The following is a 20926-nucleotide window of genomic DNA, read 5'->3' as shown; positions in this document are numbered from 1 at the left end:
TTGGTATGGGATCCCATACCGAACCACCCCTATGTTTTATAGTGGAAAGTGGAAAGTGGAAACCCAACTTTCTTCGTGGGATCAAAGCAAGTTGTCACACGTGTGAAGCCCAACAGCCACACATGCTCCACGTCTTCTCATTTGTGTTGTCCATGTGTTAGGTTTGAAAATTTTCTATACGTGAGGGGACATATTGATAATAAATCTCACATTGATAGGATGAAGGATCTTGTATGGACTTATAAATAAATTGAGTTATTCTTCATATTACCATTTAAATTTATGGTAGAATCTTAACTTTCTTCTAACATGTTACTGTAACATGTCTTTGCCTTTGCTGATTCCATTTTTAGTTAAAAAGAAAATAATTTTAAAGGAGATCGAAATGGTGATATAAAATATTTCCTTATTCAAGTTTCAATAAAGATGAACCTAGCTAGTACAAATGAAATATGAAACACAGTAGCCTAACATTCAGTGGACTCCTGTGTATGATCTACTTACAGACATCTTAATGAAGGCTATGAAGTGAAACTCCTCTCTTTGAAAGACCTACAAGTAGTACTACACTAGTCTTACAAGCAGTACTACACTAGTCTTTGGGGAGATGATGGAGGTTATAATAGACCTATGGCAAAACATGTACACACATACACGCATATACATATACATTATACATGTACCAATTAATATTAGTTCATACAAGGAAAATGTTAGGAAACTTCTCATTTGAAATTTCTTGTTCTACTTTTTCGGCTCTCCTTCTCATTTATATTTCATGATGCATGATCTTAATCGTCTATTTTTTTAGGCCACTCTTTAAAGATCATGTGTAAAAAAATTCGAAAGCATTTAGTTACCGAATAATTATCCAATAAATAGATGAATTATGTTTTTCAACTAGAGAAGTGATTTCCACATACCATTTTCCTTCATACTCACGTTTAGTTTTGTTAATTAATTTGGATTGAAGAATTCAAAAGTGAATGAATAGACATAATTAACATGATGTGCAGAAAGTCAAAAATCGTGTATAAATCATTTTCTTTCAATTACACGTTTTTTTTTTTTTTTTTTAGAGTTTATTTTTAACTGGTGAACTAAAAACTAGACAATTTGAATCATTTTGTAACATTACAAATTGAGAAGAATTAAGAAAGTAGAACGAATATGTGTGAGCGAGAAGATTCCTAGCACCCATACTTCATATAATTCACACAAAAATGAGAGATGTACAGTGATTGTGTCACACTGTAGAGTGGTGATGTAGCAATTGGTTGTTTGTATTGGATATATAACATTGATTCCTTCGTACAAGCCTATGCATGCATGACAGCTGCTGCCATACCGTACGTGCAGGGTTCTCTCAAAGTTCTCAGGTTTTTGTGGAGAAATTTTCCCCTGTGACGGGAACATGGATGGTATATCGCATGTTTTTACATAAGTAGTAAGAAATTGTATTTTTAAGTTATTAACTTTTAGCACACATATTCTATCATTAATATAATGACACGTGATATACTATTCCGTGTTCCAATCACACTAAAAAATTTCTCGCTTTTGTGGTCTCAACTTTGTAAGAATCTCCGCATCGATCATCACCCTTTGGTTCGGTCTTCTCTCCCATCAGATTGTACTATATCGATCCGACCATATTATCACCAAATGACAATGCCTTTCGGCCTCTCAGAGTCACAGGCTCACAGGTTCCTCAAGCTTCCATACAATTACAGCTAGCTGGCAGAGTAGTCGTGCATACCACACTTTATTACCTAATGCAAAACATCATAATTAGTTCACTAATTTGTTTCTTCCACGGGTAATGAAGGAGAATGTTTATTTACCCTATCACTGGCTTTATACAATTCTATGTTCATTGCTGTCATCGTAAAATTAGTCAAAAAAATAAAAAGTTACTTGTTCAAATCTTCATAAAAATAATAAAGCTTACTTACATGGATACAATTTTCATGAATTACAAATACTTATCCTATATCTTCAACATGTCAAAATTCAACTAAATCTTTGAAAAGCAACAGAAGAACTGGTAATAGATGATTATGAAATTAAGAAGCAACGGTTTGTTCTGGATTAATTTAAATTATAAGAAGACATATTTGAACTTACATGCATAAAGATAAGCACACTACTCTAACTAACTTTACTAACTACAACCAAATTAATGATGTGTAATATCATTTTTCTAATTTCGTAATTAATAATCCATAATGTTTATCATCATTTTCACTAGTGTATATCATTATTGTTGATTTTAATGGTAATATTATTATTTTCAAATCAGAAAGATTTGACATTAAATGTCATTTTCAATCCATTCATGACGTGACATGTGTATATATGTCTGAATTGTATGTATCTTTGTTAAATGCATATACATATGGATAAAATAATCTTCCAACCGAGATCACTTGATGTGCAGCTAGCATGCAAAGTTAAATTCCCTCTCTTGCAATAATTAGTTCAACTTTATATCACGTGTGGTCTGCTGTGGATTTGGAGAGATTTTTTGATGTACTGACAAACGTAGTTTGATGATGTTATTATTTCAGTTAAATTATAATGCGTGCATTTGTATTTTTTATCAATATATTTTAGAAGTAAGATAGATCAATTCTATTATCCATCATTATTATATAACACGTGAAATAATAACATAATACAACTATATTTCCCCACACACAGAAATTTCTTGTGGATTTGGTTCATCATGAAACCCTTTAAAGGCTCAGTTTCCGCAACCTTAAATAACTCATGAATTGCATTTAAAAGCCGAAGTACCAACTACCAAGAAACACGAGAGAGCTGGCACAGAGAAAATGGCTCTGGAAGCCGTCGTTTTCCCTCAAGACCCATTTAGTTACACTACTAACAAAGACCTCTACAACTTGTTAGGAGGAAATTTGAGCTATGTTGATGATCAACAGCAAGCCTCTCTTGATTTTCTCGACTACCAAACAGACCAGAATTACCCTAACTATGGTTCTACGTATTCCTCACCGCCTTCAATGGTACCTCACTTCAACGAATTGCACCTCTCCAATCCAAACCCAGTTGCCAGCACTACAAACCCTACTGGTGATCAACCCGAATTTCAACTACCATTGGAGGACACAATCAACATGTCTAGAAGTTCTCGTGTGAAACGACGTCGTGCCAAGAGTAAAAAGAACGAGGAGGAGATTGAGAACCAGAGAATGACTCACATCGCAGTTGAGCGCAACAGGAGAAAACAGATGAATGAGTATCTCTCTGTGCTTCGATCGATAATGCCCGACTCGTACGTCCAAAGGGTACATAATTACATATACCTTCGCACTACTACTTTGTTAATGTCATTCTTATTTGTATGGTAAAGTTAAGAATCGTTTGATAACAATTTCGTTTTTATTTTTCAATTTTATATCATTGTATCTGAAAATTGAGAATGTATTTGATAATTATTTTCAATTAAAAACTGAAACTCAAAATGTTATTACACACGCACTTAATTATTGGACCGACCAAAAAATGTTACATTTCGGTTGTATTATTAGGGAGACCAAGCATCAATCATTGGGGGTGCGATTAATTATGTGAAGGAGCTAGAGCAAGAAGTGCAATTCCTGGGCGTCCAAAAGGCAAATGATCGTGTGCCTTTTTCCGAATTCTTCACCTTCCCCCAGTACTCATCGAGGTCATCTACTAGTGATCATGAGTCTGCGGTGGCAGCCATGGCGGAGCTGCCGCTGCTCGAGTGCAGGTCGAGCAAAATTGCGGCTGACATAGAAGTGACAATGGTGGAGAGCCATGCAAGCCTCAAAGTAAGATCCAAAAAGGTCCCAAAGCAACTCTTGAAAATTGTTTCAGGGTTGCATGATATGCACCTTACCATTCTCCATCTCAATGTTGTCACTGTTGATGATATTGTCCTCTATTCTCTCAGTCTCAAGGTAATTGGAAAATCAATTCAAAAATTAATTTCGTGAAGAAAATTTAGAAGATTAAGAATAAGGAATTTGTATATATTTTTGTGATGAATTTTCCAAAATTAAGCAGGTAGAAGATGAGTGCATGCTGACTTCAGTGGATGAGATTGCAACAGCTGTCCATGAGATGCTAGCTAGGATTCAGGAAGAGGCAATGCTGAATTTGAACTGATCGTCAAATCTTTTTTTTTTTTTTTTTTTTTTCTTCTTCTGAATTTCAGTTTAAGAAACTCTTTTCTTTAGATAAAATAGACTGAGAGTGAGTCTTCTCTCTCATTTCATATTTTTCTCTTTTGTTTGTTTTTCTTTTAAATAATGGATAATTTGCACCACCTGACCTATTTAGGGTGCATGCAAATACCATCCAAATTAAAAATCTTGGTGATTTACCATCTAGACTTGAATTTTATAGTGTGTTTTACCACTTCTGTCAATCATCATTAGAAAATTCGTAAAAATTCATCATCTGTTGTGCACATGAGCACTTCTTCATGTGCATTTTCACCACTTGAATAACTATAGATGACTTTGGGTAAAAAATTCGTTGAGGATATAATTTGTTATCGGGGAAGTGGAAGATATGTCCCACGAGTTTTAGTCAACTAAATTTTTTAATCTTAGCCATTTAGGGGATTTTAAGTTGTGAAATAACCTTGCAATGATGATGTTACATACCATCAAGCATCGAAATGTGATGGATTTGGAAGAATACAAAAAGAGCTCTTATAAAAATATTAAAAGCACATGCAACACACTCTCTAATATTTCATAGAGAGGACCTAGACGTTGGTACCACCTATAGAATAAGTAGTGAAAGAGCAAGAGAAGGCAGCCTCGCCAAAGAAAAGGAAAAAATATGGCTTTCTCGACGAAACTTTTTTGTCGATAAAGCTCAAACTTCGCCGCAAGCGCTGCTATCAGTGCCATGCATGAACAAGTTTAGAAGAGCTCAGCATTTTTGTTCCTATATAACTCTGCATATATATATCAAACTACAACTACTGCAATGAATATAGAGTTTTCCGCAATACATTATTTCATTGTAATTAAACAATGTACACGTTACATCCAATAGTTAAAAGAAATGATGCTTGACATACATTTTCATAGAATTTTGTATCTTTAAGTGATATCTTACATAATTTTATATATCTTCGAAAGTCAAAATTCTATTGTGTTTCAAAATATAACTTACTTTAAGTGTTTTATGTTTTTAACTCAAGATTTAACAATTAAAAAACCTTAGATTGTATCGAATTCTCTAGAGTCCTAGACCACTGTTAAAAAAAATTCCCCGAATGCTTTGAGAGGATAATAATCATTGGCGCTTTGAAGATAATTTGATGCCAGAAGCCGTACCTTGTTCATTGTCGAATCCCTAGGTAATTTTTAAAGTTTGATATGCTGGTGGGGTTTATATTACCTTTAAGCAAACATCATGTTGGAAAGAGAAATAAAGAAAAAGAAAATAGTTAACAGAAAGGATAATCATAAAACTAAAAGGTTACAAATTGCTATGCTCAAAGTAATTTTTACACATCATTTTTAACTTTTTACACATCTTTTCATCATTGTTAACCATTAAAGCAAATATATCAAACGATATCAATTATCAGAATTAGACAAAAGTAAGCTAAAAAAATGCATTTTTATTACTCTCAACGAATAAATCAAACAAAACCAACAATCCAAATTAGATTAAAGTGTGTAAAAAGCTAAAAAAACATGTGTGTTAAAGACTGTTGACTTAAAATAGTGTGGAGAACTTGGAAAAATGGTCATTCCTTGTCGAGCATGCGTACCCAACCCATTGCTCTGCAAATCAGTGAAATTGTTTGATCTGAGCTATGTTATTTGTGGAACCCTCCTATAAGTGGGTTGTTGTATTTGCATGTACTATATCTCCCTTTGTAATTCAATAACATTTTATAGTTTTCCCTAAGAAAATTAACGTACCCATTGTCTTTGGTTTTGGTCAATTTGCTTACATATTGTTTGTTTGGGTAGAGAGAAATGAAGTAAACCTCTAAAAGGATACATGGGCTCTTGTTGCTAATTACAAATGATTCATTTTTATAAGTGTCTAATGAACTGGTGACACTACTAAAACTATGTCTTAATTGCAAGAGATAATCTTTCGCTAAAAGTTGATGCCCCTAAAAAAAGAGTGCTACAAAAGTTTTTGTTAACCAAGCTCAGGAAGCAAAAATGAAGAAAAGGAGCCATTTTTTAGTTTTTATAATTAAGCACGAGGTGGAAGTTTTAGCGTTGTTTAGTGTTAGTAGTTTTCATGCGAAAGAAAAGAGTGGGCAAGAGGGTGATGGAGAAAGAAAAAAATAAGAGTTTGAGCTTGGTAATTGACTTGTCTTGCAAATTTGCAATATTGTTGGGTTTCTGTTACTAAGGTGCGCGGTTCATGTAATGTCTTTCAAAAGTTATTAGTTTGTGGTTTGGGTTGATAATTTTACTGACGTTCTACACCAACATATGTCTCTCACATGAGTGGGAATAAGATTGATTCCAAAGCATTTTCCTCCATGAAACATCCATGCTCATATCCGTTTTTGTTCAATTTTGCAAAACCACCTTTGCTTAGTCTTGTTAACTACTACAGAAGTGCGGTGGTATCCCATGTCAATCACTCTCTGCCATCCGTTTGATATTAGGAAAACTAATGAAAATTGCTTGAAAACTTTGAGTTTTAACGATAAGGACAAAATAAAGGGTAAAGTGAATAGTACCAGGATTGATGTTTTAGTGTAAAAATATGATTTTTCGTTAAAATGAACAGTACTGAAAGTTTTTCGTTAAAATTCTCTCGCATGACATCCTATGGATATAAGCTATAATCTTCGGTTGGGCTGCATATTTTGGATAGGCAGCCTTCGCTATGTTCTTCTCTTTGTTTTTGTTGGGCTTTTGCCCCACAACTCTTACACAAAATGAACAAAGAATTGTTTGCAAATTATGTGAAGTATGGCATCCCTAATCCAAAGGTTTATCCCATTACTCACATTAGTCCGATGAAAAAGCTCATACCTACCCTTCCCCATCTACTCAGGTCTTGATACCGAGAGTAACGCTGGGAGACCACATTTTTGTACCACCTTTACAAACCACTTAATGCCGTAGCGATTCATACAAATAACATAAAATTTAGAAGATAAAATGACGGATTGAACCGATCAAGAACTTCTTCAACTTAATAAGGTTGAAGAGTTGATAATATCATGATTTATAACATAGAAAGATAGGAAAAGGTACATCACATTAGTCTTTCATTAGAATTACAACAACGAAATTCGCTTTTAACCTCTCTATAACTCACTCAACTCATATGAGGAATACAGGGATGGATAACCAACCCAAAAATCATTCTACTTCTACCGTTACGAATCTATCATAGTCAATGCCAAGCTAAAGAGCCTATATGTAAAACCTACACGTACTTGCCTCTGTATTTTGGCTTTGGTTCTTTACTGGTTTTTGCATCAGCAGCACCATTCAATGGAAGATCAGAAGGACTGAAAACTGCGGAATGAAGGTTTCCATCTTCCAACCACTTCAGATGGTTCTCCTTGAAGTCCTTGTGTTTTAATCTGGCTTCTTCTGCAATTTCTTCGGTGTATTGACTTGTCTTAACCATGGTCAGTAGTACTCTACTGTAACGCGAGCTAAGTATCTGCTCTGAAGTAGCAATCAGTTGGAAACACGGGTGCTCTGGGAAAGAGTTATTGACATTATCATCTTCTCTCACTACAGGGTAGAAGAACACAAGCCTCCCACCCATCACAAGCATCCTGCCGGCTAGGTCAAGCAAGTCGTGCACACACTCGACCAAGCTGTAAGACGCAGTTGATGGTATGTGGTCTGTCCTCTTGTCATCAGGAACGGTGTAAGGGCCGACAACCCCTTTCATCAACTTCCGGCCACCAGATTTGCGTCCCCCAGCACGAACACCATATGGAGGGTCACAAATTATGGCATCAAAGATCTACACAAGTGAAAATGACCAAACACAAAATTATCAAAGCAAAATAGGCAATTTACATTTTTCAACAGAGAAAACAAAATGACCTAAAATGCAAAAACAAATTACGATACACTGTTTATGTAACAAGTGGTTGAAAGATAGGCAATCTTTCGTTGAATATCAACGATATCAAGATAACTAGGCCTTCTAGCGGGTGGATCTTATGCCCCTTCATAAAGGGAGAGGTATGGGACTTGATTCTTATTAGAGTAAGCGGTGAAACTCCAAGACTACGAAAAGCGATGAGATTAAGAAGCAGATAAGATATAAACAACAAGGACAGCCACAACATTGTCATGCTTTATGACTCTGAGTGTTCAACTACTACATGTTCTTTTCAATCCTTTAATTTCAAAAACTACAATCGGAAAACTAATAGGCTACTCAAGTGCTCCGGAAGCAAAACGTGGAATAGTTTGCTTTAATCTGGTGGTTTAAGGCATGATGGTCTATATCACCCAACACTATGCCACGGTAAAAAAATACAACGAGAATCAGGTAGATTAGTAACTACCACTTGTGAAGAAAAAGAAAGCATATGCTACTTACAGAAGACTTTTAAGGTTGTAAGTAGAAAATAAAATTAAAAAAACTAGTATTTACGTTGCAACGAGAACCAAAATATTATAAATACATACATGTGTGTGTATAGAAAGAGACAAAGATACATATAAATATATTATGTAAAGAGAGAGAGGGAGAGTACCTCTTTCAATCCAGTACGCCAAGGAGGTAGGTTGTTATCTGCCCTTAACAAAGCAATTGGCATTGGTAAACCGTACTGCAAAAAGGTATGAACTTAATGATTGTACAATCACTAGCACTCTTTTTCAAGAAAAAGAAATTTCAAAGTTTGTGGCACAGAACACGAATGATCTAATATAGTAAGTAGAAATCACTAATAGGTTTCCATATCACAAACTTTGCACAAAGAGAAGTCTTGGCATATTCATCATCATAAGCAAATCATGTGCTTGGTGATACCATAAACAACAGCTTTCGAACCAAAACTCAATCTCAAAGAGCATATTTACCTGCTTGAAATTACTCCAGACATTACAATCAGGGCCACGGCCATCTCGTACCACCCTGATATCAATATCTGCACCCTGAAAAAATTAATCTAGTCCATTTAGAGAGATAGTTAACTGCATGCCAGACATAAATTTAAGTACCAATTGTGACAAAACTAAAACTCAGACAAAAGAGAAAGAAGTGTAAACCATTGTCATGGCTCCAAAATGAGCAGCAGCTATAAGAATGCTCCCGGTGCCAACAAAAGGGTCATATACAAGCTTCCCTGGTGTGACCAATGCTTGGTTGGCCATCAAGAAAGCAATTTCTGCATCCATGGCTGTTGGGCCAAGATAAGTACGGCTTTTCAACTGGTATGTTGGCAGAAGCTTTCTATCAGCACCACCAATTTCGCGACCGAAAAAGATTCTCCTTTGGACAATTGGCGGAAGACCATTGTTAACTCCATAATCATCAGTTTCCATAAGCCAGAACTTGTGCTCTGGACTTTTCAAATTAACTCGACCCTGCAACATATTGATCAGTAGCAAACATCACCATTACTTACAATGAAGGATAATTCGAAATCACGGGAGCTAAAATGCGGATACTTCAAGTGCATATCTTGCAAAACTTCCATCTCAATCGAGTAATGCAAAATCAATCCTAAATCGAAAACCCAAATGCATAAGTTACAGTAACAAATTCACCTTGAAAGGGATGTAGCTAAGTCCATGAATCCGTTGCGTTTGCTCCTGGAGGCTGATGACCTTACCAAATGTGTCAACATTAATCTTGAAAGTACTATCAGGCTCTAGGTACGGCAACTTCCGCTCATCTGGATAACTTCTAATAGCCTCTTCCAGCTCCTCATAGCTACCCCCTTCTCCCCAAAGCTCATACATTCCCTTCACAAGTATGCCTACCACATAACAAATGAAAAAACACAACTTTACCACAACGATCTTTCTTGAAAACCAACAACTCCAATACTAATAGTAATTTCTAGTCAACAAGATCAATAAAGCTTTAAAGTTTCTTCAGCATTGCTTTCTATTTGAGGAGATTACATCAAATCGAAAAACATAAGTTTAATACCACGGTTTTCTCAAAAAACTGAGTAATCCAAGGCTAATTTTTACCACAAGATCAATAAAGTTTCAAAATTTCTTCAGCACTGCTTTCGATTCGAGCAGATTAACAAGACAAGTTTACAGCAACGATCATTCTCGAAAACTGACAAATCTAATCCTAATTTCCACTCAATCAAATTAATAAAGTTTCAACATTTCTTCAAAATCGCTTTCGATTCGAGCAAATTATGCAGAAAAGAGAACTGGGAAGTGAAGGAAAGCAATGCTTACTTCGATTGGCCACGTTCCTGGCGACGTCTTCGGAAGGGAGGTCGACGAAATGGAAAGGGGAATCCGGATGGTGGTGGAGCGGCAGCCGCCATTTCAAACGCTGCGTTTTGTACTGATCTTCTTCGTCGTTGGCGAAGAGTTGGGCTAAAGATTCCACCTCGGCTTTCCGGTAGTCTAACAGTCGGTGGTAGAACATGCACAGATACCACATCTTCTTCTTCTTCTCTGCGTTTCGATTTTTGATGGCGACTCGCAGAAGCAAAAGAGGGGAAAAACCCTAAACCCTTTTGCGGGATCTAGACCTTGTACTTTAGCGTACAAGTCACTCAGCATGTGGCCGGCGTATCAAGGGATTTTTTTCTCAAAAGTGAAAATTATAATTTTTTTTTATTTATAAATTAAGAAATTTAAGTTCAAATCTCTTGAATAATAATTTTGAATTAATATAAAATAAAAATAATATTGACCAAAGAAATTATTTTATTGCTCGAACAATCAGTTTTCTTTATGTTGTCAATAATTTAATTATTAATGTTGTCCATAAATGGTTTCTATGTCCTTGATTTTTAATTCTAATCATTTTAACAATTAAGATTTTATTTTCTTGAAGGATCACTAATTACATTTCAAAATTTAATTAAAGAGCAAGTGGTTTGTAATTTAATTGGATAAAAATATTCGTCCATGTACATGAGATGTTGCGTTGGGATCCTATAGTTTATATAAGTTTAGTATAGATTACTTTACTATTTTTTTTTAACAAACGATATTATCTACACTAAAGGGAAGGAATGGGCTATGCCTCACAATGTGCTAGTCATAAGATCGTTCAAACTCACATTTGGCGAGAATCGAACCTAAGATCTTTCACTTTTAAATAAAGAAGAATACCACTAAACCATAATAACTAAATACCTACTTTACCATTTGTTAAAACAGAAAAAAAATTTAAAGAAAAAGCAAGTTTTATCATGTTTATGAATAAGAGAAAATAATGTGCTTTGTAAGGGAATAAATATCTCATGGTAGTGGCCACGTGGCCCAATCAAAGTCCGGAATCCAAAAGAAAACCCTACAACCCGTTGACTTGAATCGGTTCCCATCCATACACCCACAAGCTCGCTCTCAGTTTATTTAGGTTTTGTGTTCAAAGCCGAAAGCCAAAACCCTCTCTCTCTCTCTCTCTCTCTCTCTCTCTCTCTCTGCGCGTTTGAGATCTAAAGACTAAAACCCTAGCCTCTCTTCGCTGGTATGTAAATTCAACTTCTTCCACGCTTATTGTTAGTTCCTATTTTGGTATTCTTGCATTCAATTACAGATTTGGGGCAGATTCGCTGAATTTCTATGAGTTTAATTTTCCCAATTTTTTGCTGTTTTGTGTGGTTAATTTGTTTATTACGTCTCGATTATTTAATAAATTATGGGATTTGGATAATTTGAAGTTACATGCTTGTGTTTGTGTGCTCGCAAGGAGTTGTAGGATACATATGACCAAAACCCTAATTGGGTTTTTTAATTAATTCAGACTCTGTCTATCTATATGAATAAGAACATCTTGAATCTGATAGGTTTATGGGATATGAAAGGTTTTTCTCACTGAGCAGATTTTGTATTGGTTGTGGCAAATTCAGGCATGAAAGCTTGTACTTTGTTGTATCGTGTGTTGGAGTCGGGGATTTTATTCTGCTTCGATGGGGATTTTTTTAATATTCTCTGGATTATGCAATATTGGTGGAAAATCATGTTAGTTTGTTGAATGGGTTATCTTGATTCCATTTGTTTTGCTTCCATGATTGATGCCTTTTGTTGCAAAATTTCAGTTTAGAAGATGTCAGAAGAGCTGGAGTATCGATGTTTCATCGGTGGCCTTGCATGGTCAACATCTGATAGAAGTCTAAGAGAAGCATTTGAAAAGTTTGGAAAGCTCGTTGAAGCTAAGGTAATCCTTTGTTATTGTTTCCCTTTAATGTTTGGGGATACAGTTTAGATAGGATATATTTGATTTCAATCAAGCATTTTTTTGTAACTATCTTCTTTCTGTTGATCAATGCATCTGGTTTTGATGTCCTATAAATAGGGAAAATATGATTTTGATTTGGTTTGATTGAAAAATTAGGTGCTAATTGTTCATGCTTTATCCAATATGATATTGCTTGACATTCATAATACTCTTCTATGGAACTTTGCGGTGGCAATTATTTTCCTCAAATAGGTGGTGGTTGATAAGTTTTCTGGACGCTCGCGTGGATTTGGGTTTGTCACTTTTGATGATAAAAAAGCAATGGAAGAGGCCATTGAGGAAATGAATGGATTGGATTTGGATGGACGAACTATCACTGTTGATAAAGCTCAGCCTCACCAAGGTGGTGGAGGTAGAGATTTTGACAGTGACCGGGGTCGTGACCGCGGTCGTGATCGTGATCGTGGTCGCGACTTTGGTGGTGGAGGTGGACGTGGAGGTGGAGGAGACTGCTTTAAGTGTGGCAAGCCAGGACATTTTGCCAGGGAGTGTCCAAGTGAAGGTTCAAGAGGAGGGGGTGGCAGGTATGGTGGTAGGGATGATAGGTATGGTAGCGGCGGCGGCGGTGGTGGTGGTAGTGGTCGTTATGGACCTGAGCGAAATGGAGACCGACCATCTAGTGGGCGCAGCAGGGATTCTGGTAGTCGTGGAGGTTCTGGAAGTGATCGATACAGTCGTGACCGCTCTGGGCCATATGAACGTAGGAGTACAGGAGGCTTCCGTTCTGGATAAAATAATTGCTTCTGATAGTGGTACGTAAAACTCACTTTTGTTTAATGATTTTTATGCTTTTGACAGTTAGTATTGTACTGAAGGTAATTTTGTTGATGTGCTAAGTGCAGCTTAGGAACCCGAGGAGCTGCTCGGCTGACTGTCACTGTCTGCAATGCTTTGAAGTTTCCCTTGCTGGATGTGTTCTCTGATGATTTTCTGGGTGGATTATTTTAGTTGGACCAGTATTTTGAAGTGCGGATCTTTGAAGTTTTTCACCTGTTTTTTGTTGCTAAATGCTCAACCGAATGTTTGATCCGGTGGAATTTTATGCTTGCTTGCAAATGATATTTCAATTTGGCCTTATACTCTATGAATTCCATTACGACTGGTGGTTGTCTGTGACTTTCATGCATCGGTGACTGCAAATGCTATGATTGCTCTGTTCCTGTTGACTGTTTTGCTTGGGCACTTGAATTATTGGAAGGTCGTTTGGTTCCTGTTGACTGTTTTGCATTGGCAATTGCGATATTGGAAGGTCATTTGATGTTTGGTATGTCCGGGGATAGTTTGTGAGGGGTCCTCTATTGGGAGTTTGCTTCTTGTTACTTGGAAGTAGAAGTGGTCCTATAAGTAGAATGTCCTTTTGGCTGCCCTGTTTTCGGTATCTTTACTAGTAAATGGGAGTGAACCGGGTAAATTTTCTCTTGTAAGTTACTTTGACGCATGATATCTCTTACTTTGCTATTCCTGCTATATTAATGTTTTTAACCTTTTGGCAGGATCTGGTCTTTTCGATCCATGATATGGGTTTCTGTGTTACTAATTGGACATGATAGTTTTTACCTAAATTTTTTGAAAGTCTTTTCGGCCAGAACAAGCCATCTGCAATTTAACTGAACGTAAAAGTCCCACATCTTATACAGAGCACACTGGTGTGAGAGTTCCTTGTGGCAGGATCTGCTCTTTTTCGATACATGATTGGGAGAGTTCGATTCTTGATGAGTTGAATAACTGCTCGGTTGTTTTGTTCTCCGGGTCTCCGTATCACATTGCACTTGGTTGGAATTGCCTTGTTTTTCTGTTCCTGCCCATGGTTTGTTTGCCGCGACAAGGTTCATATGCTTCTTTCTTTAGTTCAGTTGTAGCTTTGAAGTAGGTTTTATTTTTGGAGAATCTAGTTTTTGGTTATATGATTTCCTGTTCAAGGCTGCTCTGTTTCTTTTCTGGTTAACTTGGAACCCATTATTGTTCTATTTCTGCCATGGAATGCTGTCTGCATAATTATGATTATTACTTTTAATGAAGCTTATGGCTGTTATACGTCCATGAAGTACAAGTAGCACGCACCTCGTCTTTAACAGGCTTCCATCCCCATACAAAGAACAAAAAGGTAAGATTCTGAAAGTAGAGCTTTAGAAACCCTAAATTTTTTCGGCGGACTTTATATCGATTTTCTTTACTTTTGTGTTTGAGTCTTGTATGTATGCGGTCCATAATTGATTGAGAATGAGATGGTGCTTCAGGATTTTGTTAGTGTCATGTTTCGAAATAGTGGAATATGACTACTCGTGCTCTAGCAGGAGAAAGACTTGCATGTTTCGAGGTCTTGTTGGCAAGGTGTATGCCCCATTGTTCCTTTAGCATGCATCACGGATGTAAGAACAAGTTTATGCAAGTTTTTCTCGTGGTAGAATGACTGTATTCACAAACCATAGATGTCATGTAGGTGAATGATAAGAGCATATCTAGCGGCCGCCGAAGGCCGGCAAATTAATAATCTCGCTTCAAAATTGAAAAAAAATTATAGTCCGACAAATTATGCCTGGTCAAATTGATGCATGGGCACCTTGCGATGTCAAATTAGCCCTTGTACAGGGCTCGGACAGCCCTTCACCACCAAAACCGAAAAAGTATTTTCCCCTGATTCCATTTCTTCGTAACCTCCCAACAGAATCTGATTCCGTGCGTCAATAGGCCCTGGCAAGCACCAATACAGAGACTTATTTATGAAGCCCCTCATCAAGGACAATCAAGTCACATCCAATTTAGTCACATCCATTACCTCCACCCTAAACCTCACAAACTTCTCACCAGTAACTCTAGCAGCCTCCACTTCTTCCACCTCTAGCAGCCTCGTCTCGGCATCCATTCCCTATTGTCTCGTTTGGTAGGCTGAATGTGATTGAGTCTTAGGGATATGTTTGAATTGATAGGGATTTGTAAGACATGACTCGTAACTCATGTATGAGAATAGATTAAATAACGCGTTTCATTGTAAATTCATAACACATCATGCCAGTCATGTCCAACTTACATTTTTACATAACAAACAAAAAACTGGACTCAAATCAATTTTAATTGATCACAATTTATCTCAACCTGCCCACCAAACAAAGGTGCTTCTTCCTCTCACTCCTTGTAGGGTTTGGTCTTAGAACATGCCCCAATCTTGACCCACACCCAACCACGTTATAGAATCCAGTCTCAGTGGGTCAGGAAACTTTCACTCTCTTTTGCATCTTATCTGCCACATGCAACATTGATTTGAACCATTGGATTAGTATATAATTGGTAAGCAACATGTAACGCCAACTGGTTTCGGTTGAATGCCTATATGTGGATAGGTTTCAACTTTCTTTCCATGAAAGCATGCATAGTCCTATTAGCTACTATAATATACATATTTGCAGGATTTTGCCGCTGAGCTGCTGGCCGCACTTTCGTAATACTTATGCATCAACTGATCAGTAGGAGTACTATCATGATTTTGTCAAAACTGAATTTAGTGGGCTGGAGGCATAAATAGAAAGTTATTTGCGCCAAGCAGTATGCGTAATGCTTATCCATCAATCGGTCAATAGGAGTACTATCATGAGTTTGTCAAAATAGGATTCGGTGGACCAAAGACATAGAAAGTTTTTTGCGCATTGCAGTATGCATAATGCTTATCCACTAACCGATCAATATGAGTATTATCATGATTTTGTCAAAACAAGTTAGTGGATTAGAGACATGAACATAAGTCAATGGATTGGACACACCTCGTCTTTAACAAGCTTCCATCCCCATACAAAGAACAAAAAGGTGATTCTGAAAGTAAAGCTTTTAAAAACCCTAAATTTTTTCGGCGGACTTTATATCGATTTTCTTTACTCTCGTGTTCGAGTCTTGTATGTAGGCAGTCCATAATTGATTGAGAATGAGATGGTGCTTTAGGATTTTGTTAAGAGTCCTGTTTTGAAAATAGTGGAATATGACTACTCGTTCTCTAGCAAGAGAAAGACTTACATGTCTCGAGGTCTCGTTGGTGAGTTGTATGCCTCATTGTTCCTTTAGCACACATTGCGGTGTTGGCGTGCTGTATGAACAAGTGTATTACAATCTGGTGTATGCAAGTTTCTCTCATCTAGTAGAATGACCCTAATCACAACTCGTAGTTAGTGATGTAGGTGAATGATAAGAGCATATCTAACGGGGCCCTAAGGCTTAGGCAAATTAATAATCTTGCTCCAAAATTGAAACAAAATTCTAGTCCGACAAAATTTGCCTAGTCAAATTGATGCATAGGCACCTTGCGAGGCCAAAGTAGCCCCAGTACAAGGCTTGGGCAGCGTGGAATAACATTTAAAATCCTAGTCTCTAGCCCTTCACCACTAAAACCGAAAAAAGTATTTTCCCCTGATTCCATTTCTTCATAACCTCCAACAGAATCTGATTCCATCCGTCCCCTCATCAAGGACAATCAAGTCACATCCAATTTTGTCACATCCATTGCCTCCACCCTAAACCCCACAAACTTCTCATCAGTAACTCTAGCTGCCTCATCTAAGCATCCATTCTCTATCGGCCCGTTTGGTAGGTTGAATGGGATTGAGGTTTAGAGATATGGTTGGATTGATAGGAATATGTAAAATATGACTTGTAACTCATGCATAAGAACAAATTAGATAATTCGTTTTATTGTGGATTCATAACCTATCATGTCAGTCATATCTATCTCATATTTTTACACAACAAATAAAAAACTGAACTTAATTCAAATTTAATTAGTCATAATCTTTCACAACCAACCCACCAAACAGAGGTGCTTCTTCCTCTCACTCCTTGTAGGCTTTGGTCTTAGAACATGCCCCAATCTTGTCCTACACCCCTCGGAATGCGCAGGTGAAAAACGATGTCAGAACCACGTTATAGAATCCAGTCTCAGTGGGTTAGGAAACTTTCACTCTCTTTTGCATCTTATCCACATGCAACATTGACTTGAACAATTGGATTAGTATATAGTTGATAAGCAACATGCAGCACCAACTGGTTTCGGTTGAATGCTTATATGTAGATAGGTTTCAACTTTCTTTCCATGAAAGCATGCGGAGTTCTATTAGCTCCTATAATATACATATTTGCAGGATTTTGCCGCTCCGCTGCTGGCCGCGCATGCGTAATACTTATATATCAACCGATCAATAGGAGTACTATCATGGTTTTGTCAAAATAAAATTCCGTGGGCTAGAGGCATAAATAGAAGTTGTTTGCGCCAAGCAGCATGCGTAATGCTTATCCATCAATTAGTCAATAGGAGTACTATCCTGAGTTTGTCAAAACAGGATTAAGTGGACCGGAGACATAGCTAGAAAGTTTTTTGCGCATTGCTATATGCTTAATGCTTATCCACCAACCGATCAATATGATTACTATCATGATTTTGTCACAACAGAATTCTGTGGACTTGAGACATAAATAAAAAGTTGTTTGCACCAAGCAGCATACGTAGTGCTTATCCATCAACCGATCAATATGAGTATTATCATGAGTTTGTCAACACAAGATTCAGTGGACTAGAGACATAAATAGAAAGTTGTTTGCGCCAAACAGCATAAGTAGTGCTTATCCATTTCAAATGGGAATAGTAACTGAATTCAATTCCTTAATTATTCTTGAATGTATCGGTTGTGTTGTTTCCATTTCAAATGTTTGGTTAAATCAAGGAACTATGCTAAGGAAATCCTCCAATCATTCTGCACCCTCTCTGGAACCCCAACAGCAAATGGAACCTTATTCACAACCAAGGACAATTTAGTCACAACCAATGCCTCCACCCTAAACCCTACAAACTTCTCACCGATAACCCAGCAGCCTCCACTTCTTCCACCTCCAGCTGCCCCATCTCAGCATCCATTCCTCAAGTTGCTTCTCCCTCTCCCTCCTTGTGGGGTTTGGTCTTAGAACATGTCCCAATCTTGTCCCACAATTCCCCCTCGGAATGGGCAGGCGAAAACGATGTCAGGACCACATCATAGAATCAATATCAGTGGGTTAACAAACTTGACATCTTCTTTTGCATCTTATCATCTTATATGCCACATGCAACATAAATTTGAGCCATTGGATTATTATATAATTGACATGCCACATGTAACATCAATTTATTTAGGTTGAATGCTTATACGAGGATAGGTTTCAACTTTAATATTTCCGCATGACGAGTTTTATTAGCGACCGGAAAATACATATTTCCGGGATTTTGCCGCTCAGCTGTTGGCCGCGCATGCATAATGCTTATTATCTATCAATCTTTCTTTTTTTTTTAAAACAAAAAAGTAAAAATCTATCAATCAATTATACTATCACGAGTTTGTCAAAACATGATTCAGTGGATTGAAAACATAAATAGAAAGTTGTTTAAGGCCAACAATATTCTTAATGTTTATCCGTCAACCGATCAATATGAGTACATCATGAGTTTGTCAAAACAGAATCTAGTGGACAGGAGACATAAAGAAAATTGTTTGCACCTAGCAGGATGCATAATGCTTGTCTATAAACTAATCAATAAGAGTACTATCATGAATTTGTCAAAACAAAATTCAATGGACTAGATAAAAAGTTATTTGTTACTACTAGCATGCGTAATGCTTATCCACCAACCGATCAATATACATATTATATTGAGAAGTGTTATGTTTCACTGCTTTTGCATTCCCATAGTCTTCTGTAATACTAATAGCATCTGAAAAGTGCATGAGGGGTTTCGAAAGTGCAAATATTGCACGTACGTACGCCACCTGTATGTCCAGCAAACGGAACTTTTGAAAAACATTTAAAATCTTCGGTGTTCATTGCGTCCAGGATCATGAGATGGCTAGGGTTTCTGCAACTGAACATTCATGAGTCAACAACTAACTGTTTGCTAGCAAGGAAAAAACTTACTTAGCCCCAAGTGTATACTCTCTTGTAACTGTACAAAATCACGTGATCTGGTCATGTGATGTGGAGAAGAGGGGTTGGTATCACTTGATGAGTATTATAAACGATAATTATATGCAAGTTTCTCTCCTACAAGAGTGACGCTAAATTAGTGAGAGCATGCAAGCCTCTACCTCATATAGGGCTTGATGGGTACTATATGTTAGTGCAAGTTTGTTGCTCATAAGAGCTTTTATTAGACTTTTTTTATTTTTAAAATCATGTTGAAGATTTTATAACCTTCGAAGTGGTATGTAGTTTTCCAAAAAATCTTTTCGTCGATTACCTCGAAGAACTTTTAACATTTCTCGTCAAAGTAATCAGAAGCACTTATCGTTGCCGAAAACTGTTTACCATTCTAGAAACAATCACAAATAAGTATTTAACCACAACCAATAAATAGTTGCATAGCAACATTATTTGATAAACACAACTTAATTACACATGATTTTACATGTCTGCGCCTCTATGCAAATGGTGTTGTCAACAGCTGCAAAACCACCACTAGCAATAGCAGCAACGTCAACGAGAACAGAAATTAAACACAATGACAACAACAAACATGTAATTTATCACATCTGCATACCACTAGACCCAATTAACTTGGTGAGTGCAAAAGTTATAGTCATAGCCATCCATCCTCCAACAAGTACTCTTGCACAAGACTTCACCACCGATGACCCCCCCAGCCACGCTCCTACCCCTCCAAACACAACCAGCGCAACGCTCACCAAAGCCGCCACTACGGCCAGCCTCACCTTATGCTCACTTATAAATGCAGCTCCCAATAGAGGCACCACCGCGCCTATCGAAAACGCAACGGCTGACGCCAAGGCGGCTTGCGCAGGATTCGGCAGCATCTTCTTCTTTGCCTCCTCTGCATTCTCTGTCCTACCATTTGCTTTCATCTCTCTCTTCATTTGAGATATCTCTATGTCGTACTGAGTGTACACAGAGACAAACTCTCCTATTGCCATACTACACGCCCCGGCCACGAGCCCCGCAAAACCGGCTATTAGCATGGTCTTTACATCTTGTTTCACAGCACCCACGCCCATCATGAGCGATGCAACGGAAACCAGCCCGTCATTGGCTCCCAACACAGAGGCGCGAAGCCACTGTGTCCTCTGGGAGTAATCAAAGGTGTCATCTTCGTCGCCTTCTGGGATTGGAGATTGTCTTGGTTGATCAGTCACATTTCCATAAACTGGAATTTCTATGTGGTTAGTTGAAGTTTGGTCACGTTGGGAAGCCATGTATGAAGTTTCGAAGTGTAGGATTTGGTATGAAAAGTAAAGAAGAGAGATTAGGATATTGATTGCTTGTGGAGGACACACGCCCTCATTAGGGTATTTATAGAGAGGTAGGGTTTTACGATTTTTATCTATTGTGGTTAATGCACATGTTGATGAACCATTGGAGCTTAGTGGTGATAAGGAGGGAGACACTACATGTGGAAGGCACTCTCCATAAGAGTTACTTAATCAAGATTAATGGTTGATCAAAATAGGGTTTGTATAGAGTCATTACCCACTGCAAATGACAGTCTTCA

At 37.4% G+C, this 20926-nt stretch overlaps 4 protein-coding genes across 5 annotated transcripts; 2 read left to right on the top strand and 2 right to left on the bottom strand.

Annotated features, from left to right (window-relative positions):
* The first annotated feature begins 2682 nt into the window (after window positions 1-2682).
* LOC103962914 (transcription factor bHLH94) lies at window positions 2683-4410 on the top strand. The gene is made up of 3 exons (XM_009375697.3): window positions 2683-3311; window positions 3555-3950; window positions 4057-4410. Exons 1-3 carry the CDS (start codon window positions 2838-2840, stop codon window positions 4156-4158), a joined length of 972 nt encoding a protein of 323 aa, XP_009373972.2. The 5' UTR covers window positions 2683-2837; the 3' UTR covers window positions 4159-4410.
* A 2787-nt stretch (window positions 4411-7197) lies between these two features.
* LOC103962913 (tRNA (guanine(10)-N2)-methyltransferase homolog) lies at window positions 7198-10732 on the bottom strand. Its single transcript, XM_048568618.1, has 6 exons — window positions 10398-10732; window positions 9744-9955; window positions 9243-9560; window positions 9054-9128; window positions 8726-8800; window positions 7198-7980 (listed from the first exon to the last, which is right to left on the bottom strand). The coding sequence occupies exons 1-6, from the start codon at window positions 10606-10608 to the stop codon at window positions 7426-7428; spliced, it is 1446 nt and encodes a 481-aa protein (XP_048424575.1). The 5' UTR covers window positions 10609-10732; the 3' UTR covers window positions 7198-7425.
* A 774-nt stretch (window positions 10733-11506) lies between these two features.
* LOC103962912 (glycine-rich RNA-binding protein RZ1A) lies at window positions 11507-13494 on the top strand. Of its 2 annotated transcripts, none has more exons than XM_009375695.3 (4): window positions 11507-11646; window positions 12218-12336; window positions 12610-13169; window positions 13260-13494. In XM_009375695.3, the coding sequence occupies exons 2-3, from the start codon at window positions 12226-12228 to the stop codon at window positions 13147-13149; spliced, it is 651 nt and encodes a 216-aa protein (XP_009373970.1). In that variant the 5' UTR covers window positions 11507-11646; window positions 12218-12225; the 3' UTR covers window positions 13150-13169; window positions 13260-13494. The 2 variants fall into 2 exon arrangements, with proteins under 2 accessions (XP_009373970.1, XP_048424474.1); XM_048568517.1 differs by having other exon boundaries at window positions 13255-13494.
* Window positions 13495-19584: 6090 nt separating this feature from the next.
* Window positions 19585-20680, bottom strand: LOC103962911 (vacuolar iron transporter homolog 4-like). Its single transcript, XM_009375693.3, has one exon. It carries the CDS (start codon window positions 20628-20630, stop codon window positions 19947-19949), a length of 684 nt encoding a protein of 227 aa, XP_009373968.1. The 5' UTR covers window positions 20631-20680; the 3' UTR covers window positions 19585-19946.
* Window positions 20681-20926: the final 246 nt, after the last annotated feature.

The sequence above is a fragment of a genome, unplaced genomic scaffold (assembly GCF_019419815.1).
Source record: "Pyrus x bretschneideri cultivar Hongxiangsu unplaced genomic scaffold, Pyrus_bretschneideri_v1 Contig48, whole genome shotgun sequence".
Lineage (NCBI taxonomy): Eukaryota > Viridiplantae > Streptophyta > Magnoliopsida > Rosales > Rosaceae > Pyrus > Pyrus x bretschneideri.
This window is presented reverse-complemented; position numbering and strand designations above follow the sequence as displayed.

Coding starts and splice junctions, on each gene's coding strand:
- LOC103962914 (XM_009375697.3), top strand. CDS start 2,838: ATGGCTCTGGAAGCCGTCGTTTTCCCTCAAGACCCATTTAGTTACACT. Junction 3,312..3,554: donor CCGACTCGTACGTCCAAAGG/GTACATAATTAC, acceptor TTGTATTATTAG/GGAGACCAAGCATCAATCAT. Junction 3,951..4,056: donor TCTATTCTCTCAGTCTCAAG/GTAATTGGAAAA, acceptor AAAATTAAGCAG/GTAGAAGATGAGTGCATGCT.
- LOC103962913 (XM_048568618.1), bottom strand. CDS start 10,608: ATGTGGTATCTGTGCATGTTCTACCACCGACTGTTAGACTACCGGAAA. Junction 9,956..10,397: donor CAGGAACGTGGCCAATCGAA/GTAAGCATTGCT, acceptor GTTATGTGGTAG/GCATACTTGTGAAGGGAATG. Junction 9,561..9,743: donor TTAGCTACATCCCTTTCAAG/GTGAATTTGTTA, acceptor AATATGTTGCAG/GGTCGAGTTAATTTGAAAAG.
- LOC103962912 (XM_009375695.3), top strand. CDS start 12,226: ATGTCAGAAGAGCTGGAGTATCGATGTTTCATCGGTGGCCTTGCATGG. Junction 12,337..12,609: donor GAAAGCTCGTTGAAGCTAAG/GTAATCCTTTGT, acceptor TTCCTCAAATAG/GTGGTGGTTGATAAGTTTTC.
- LOC103962911 (XM_009375693.3), bottom strand. CDS start 20,630: ATGGCTTCCCAACGTGACCAAACTTCAACTAACCACATAGAAATTCCA.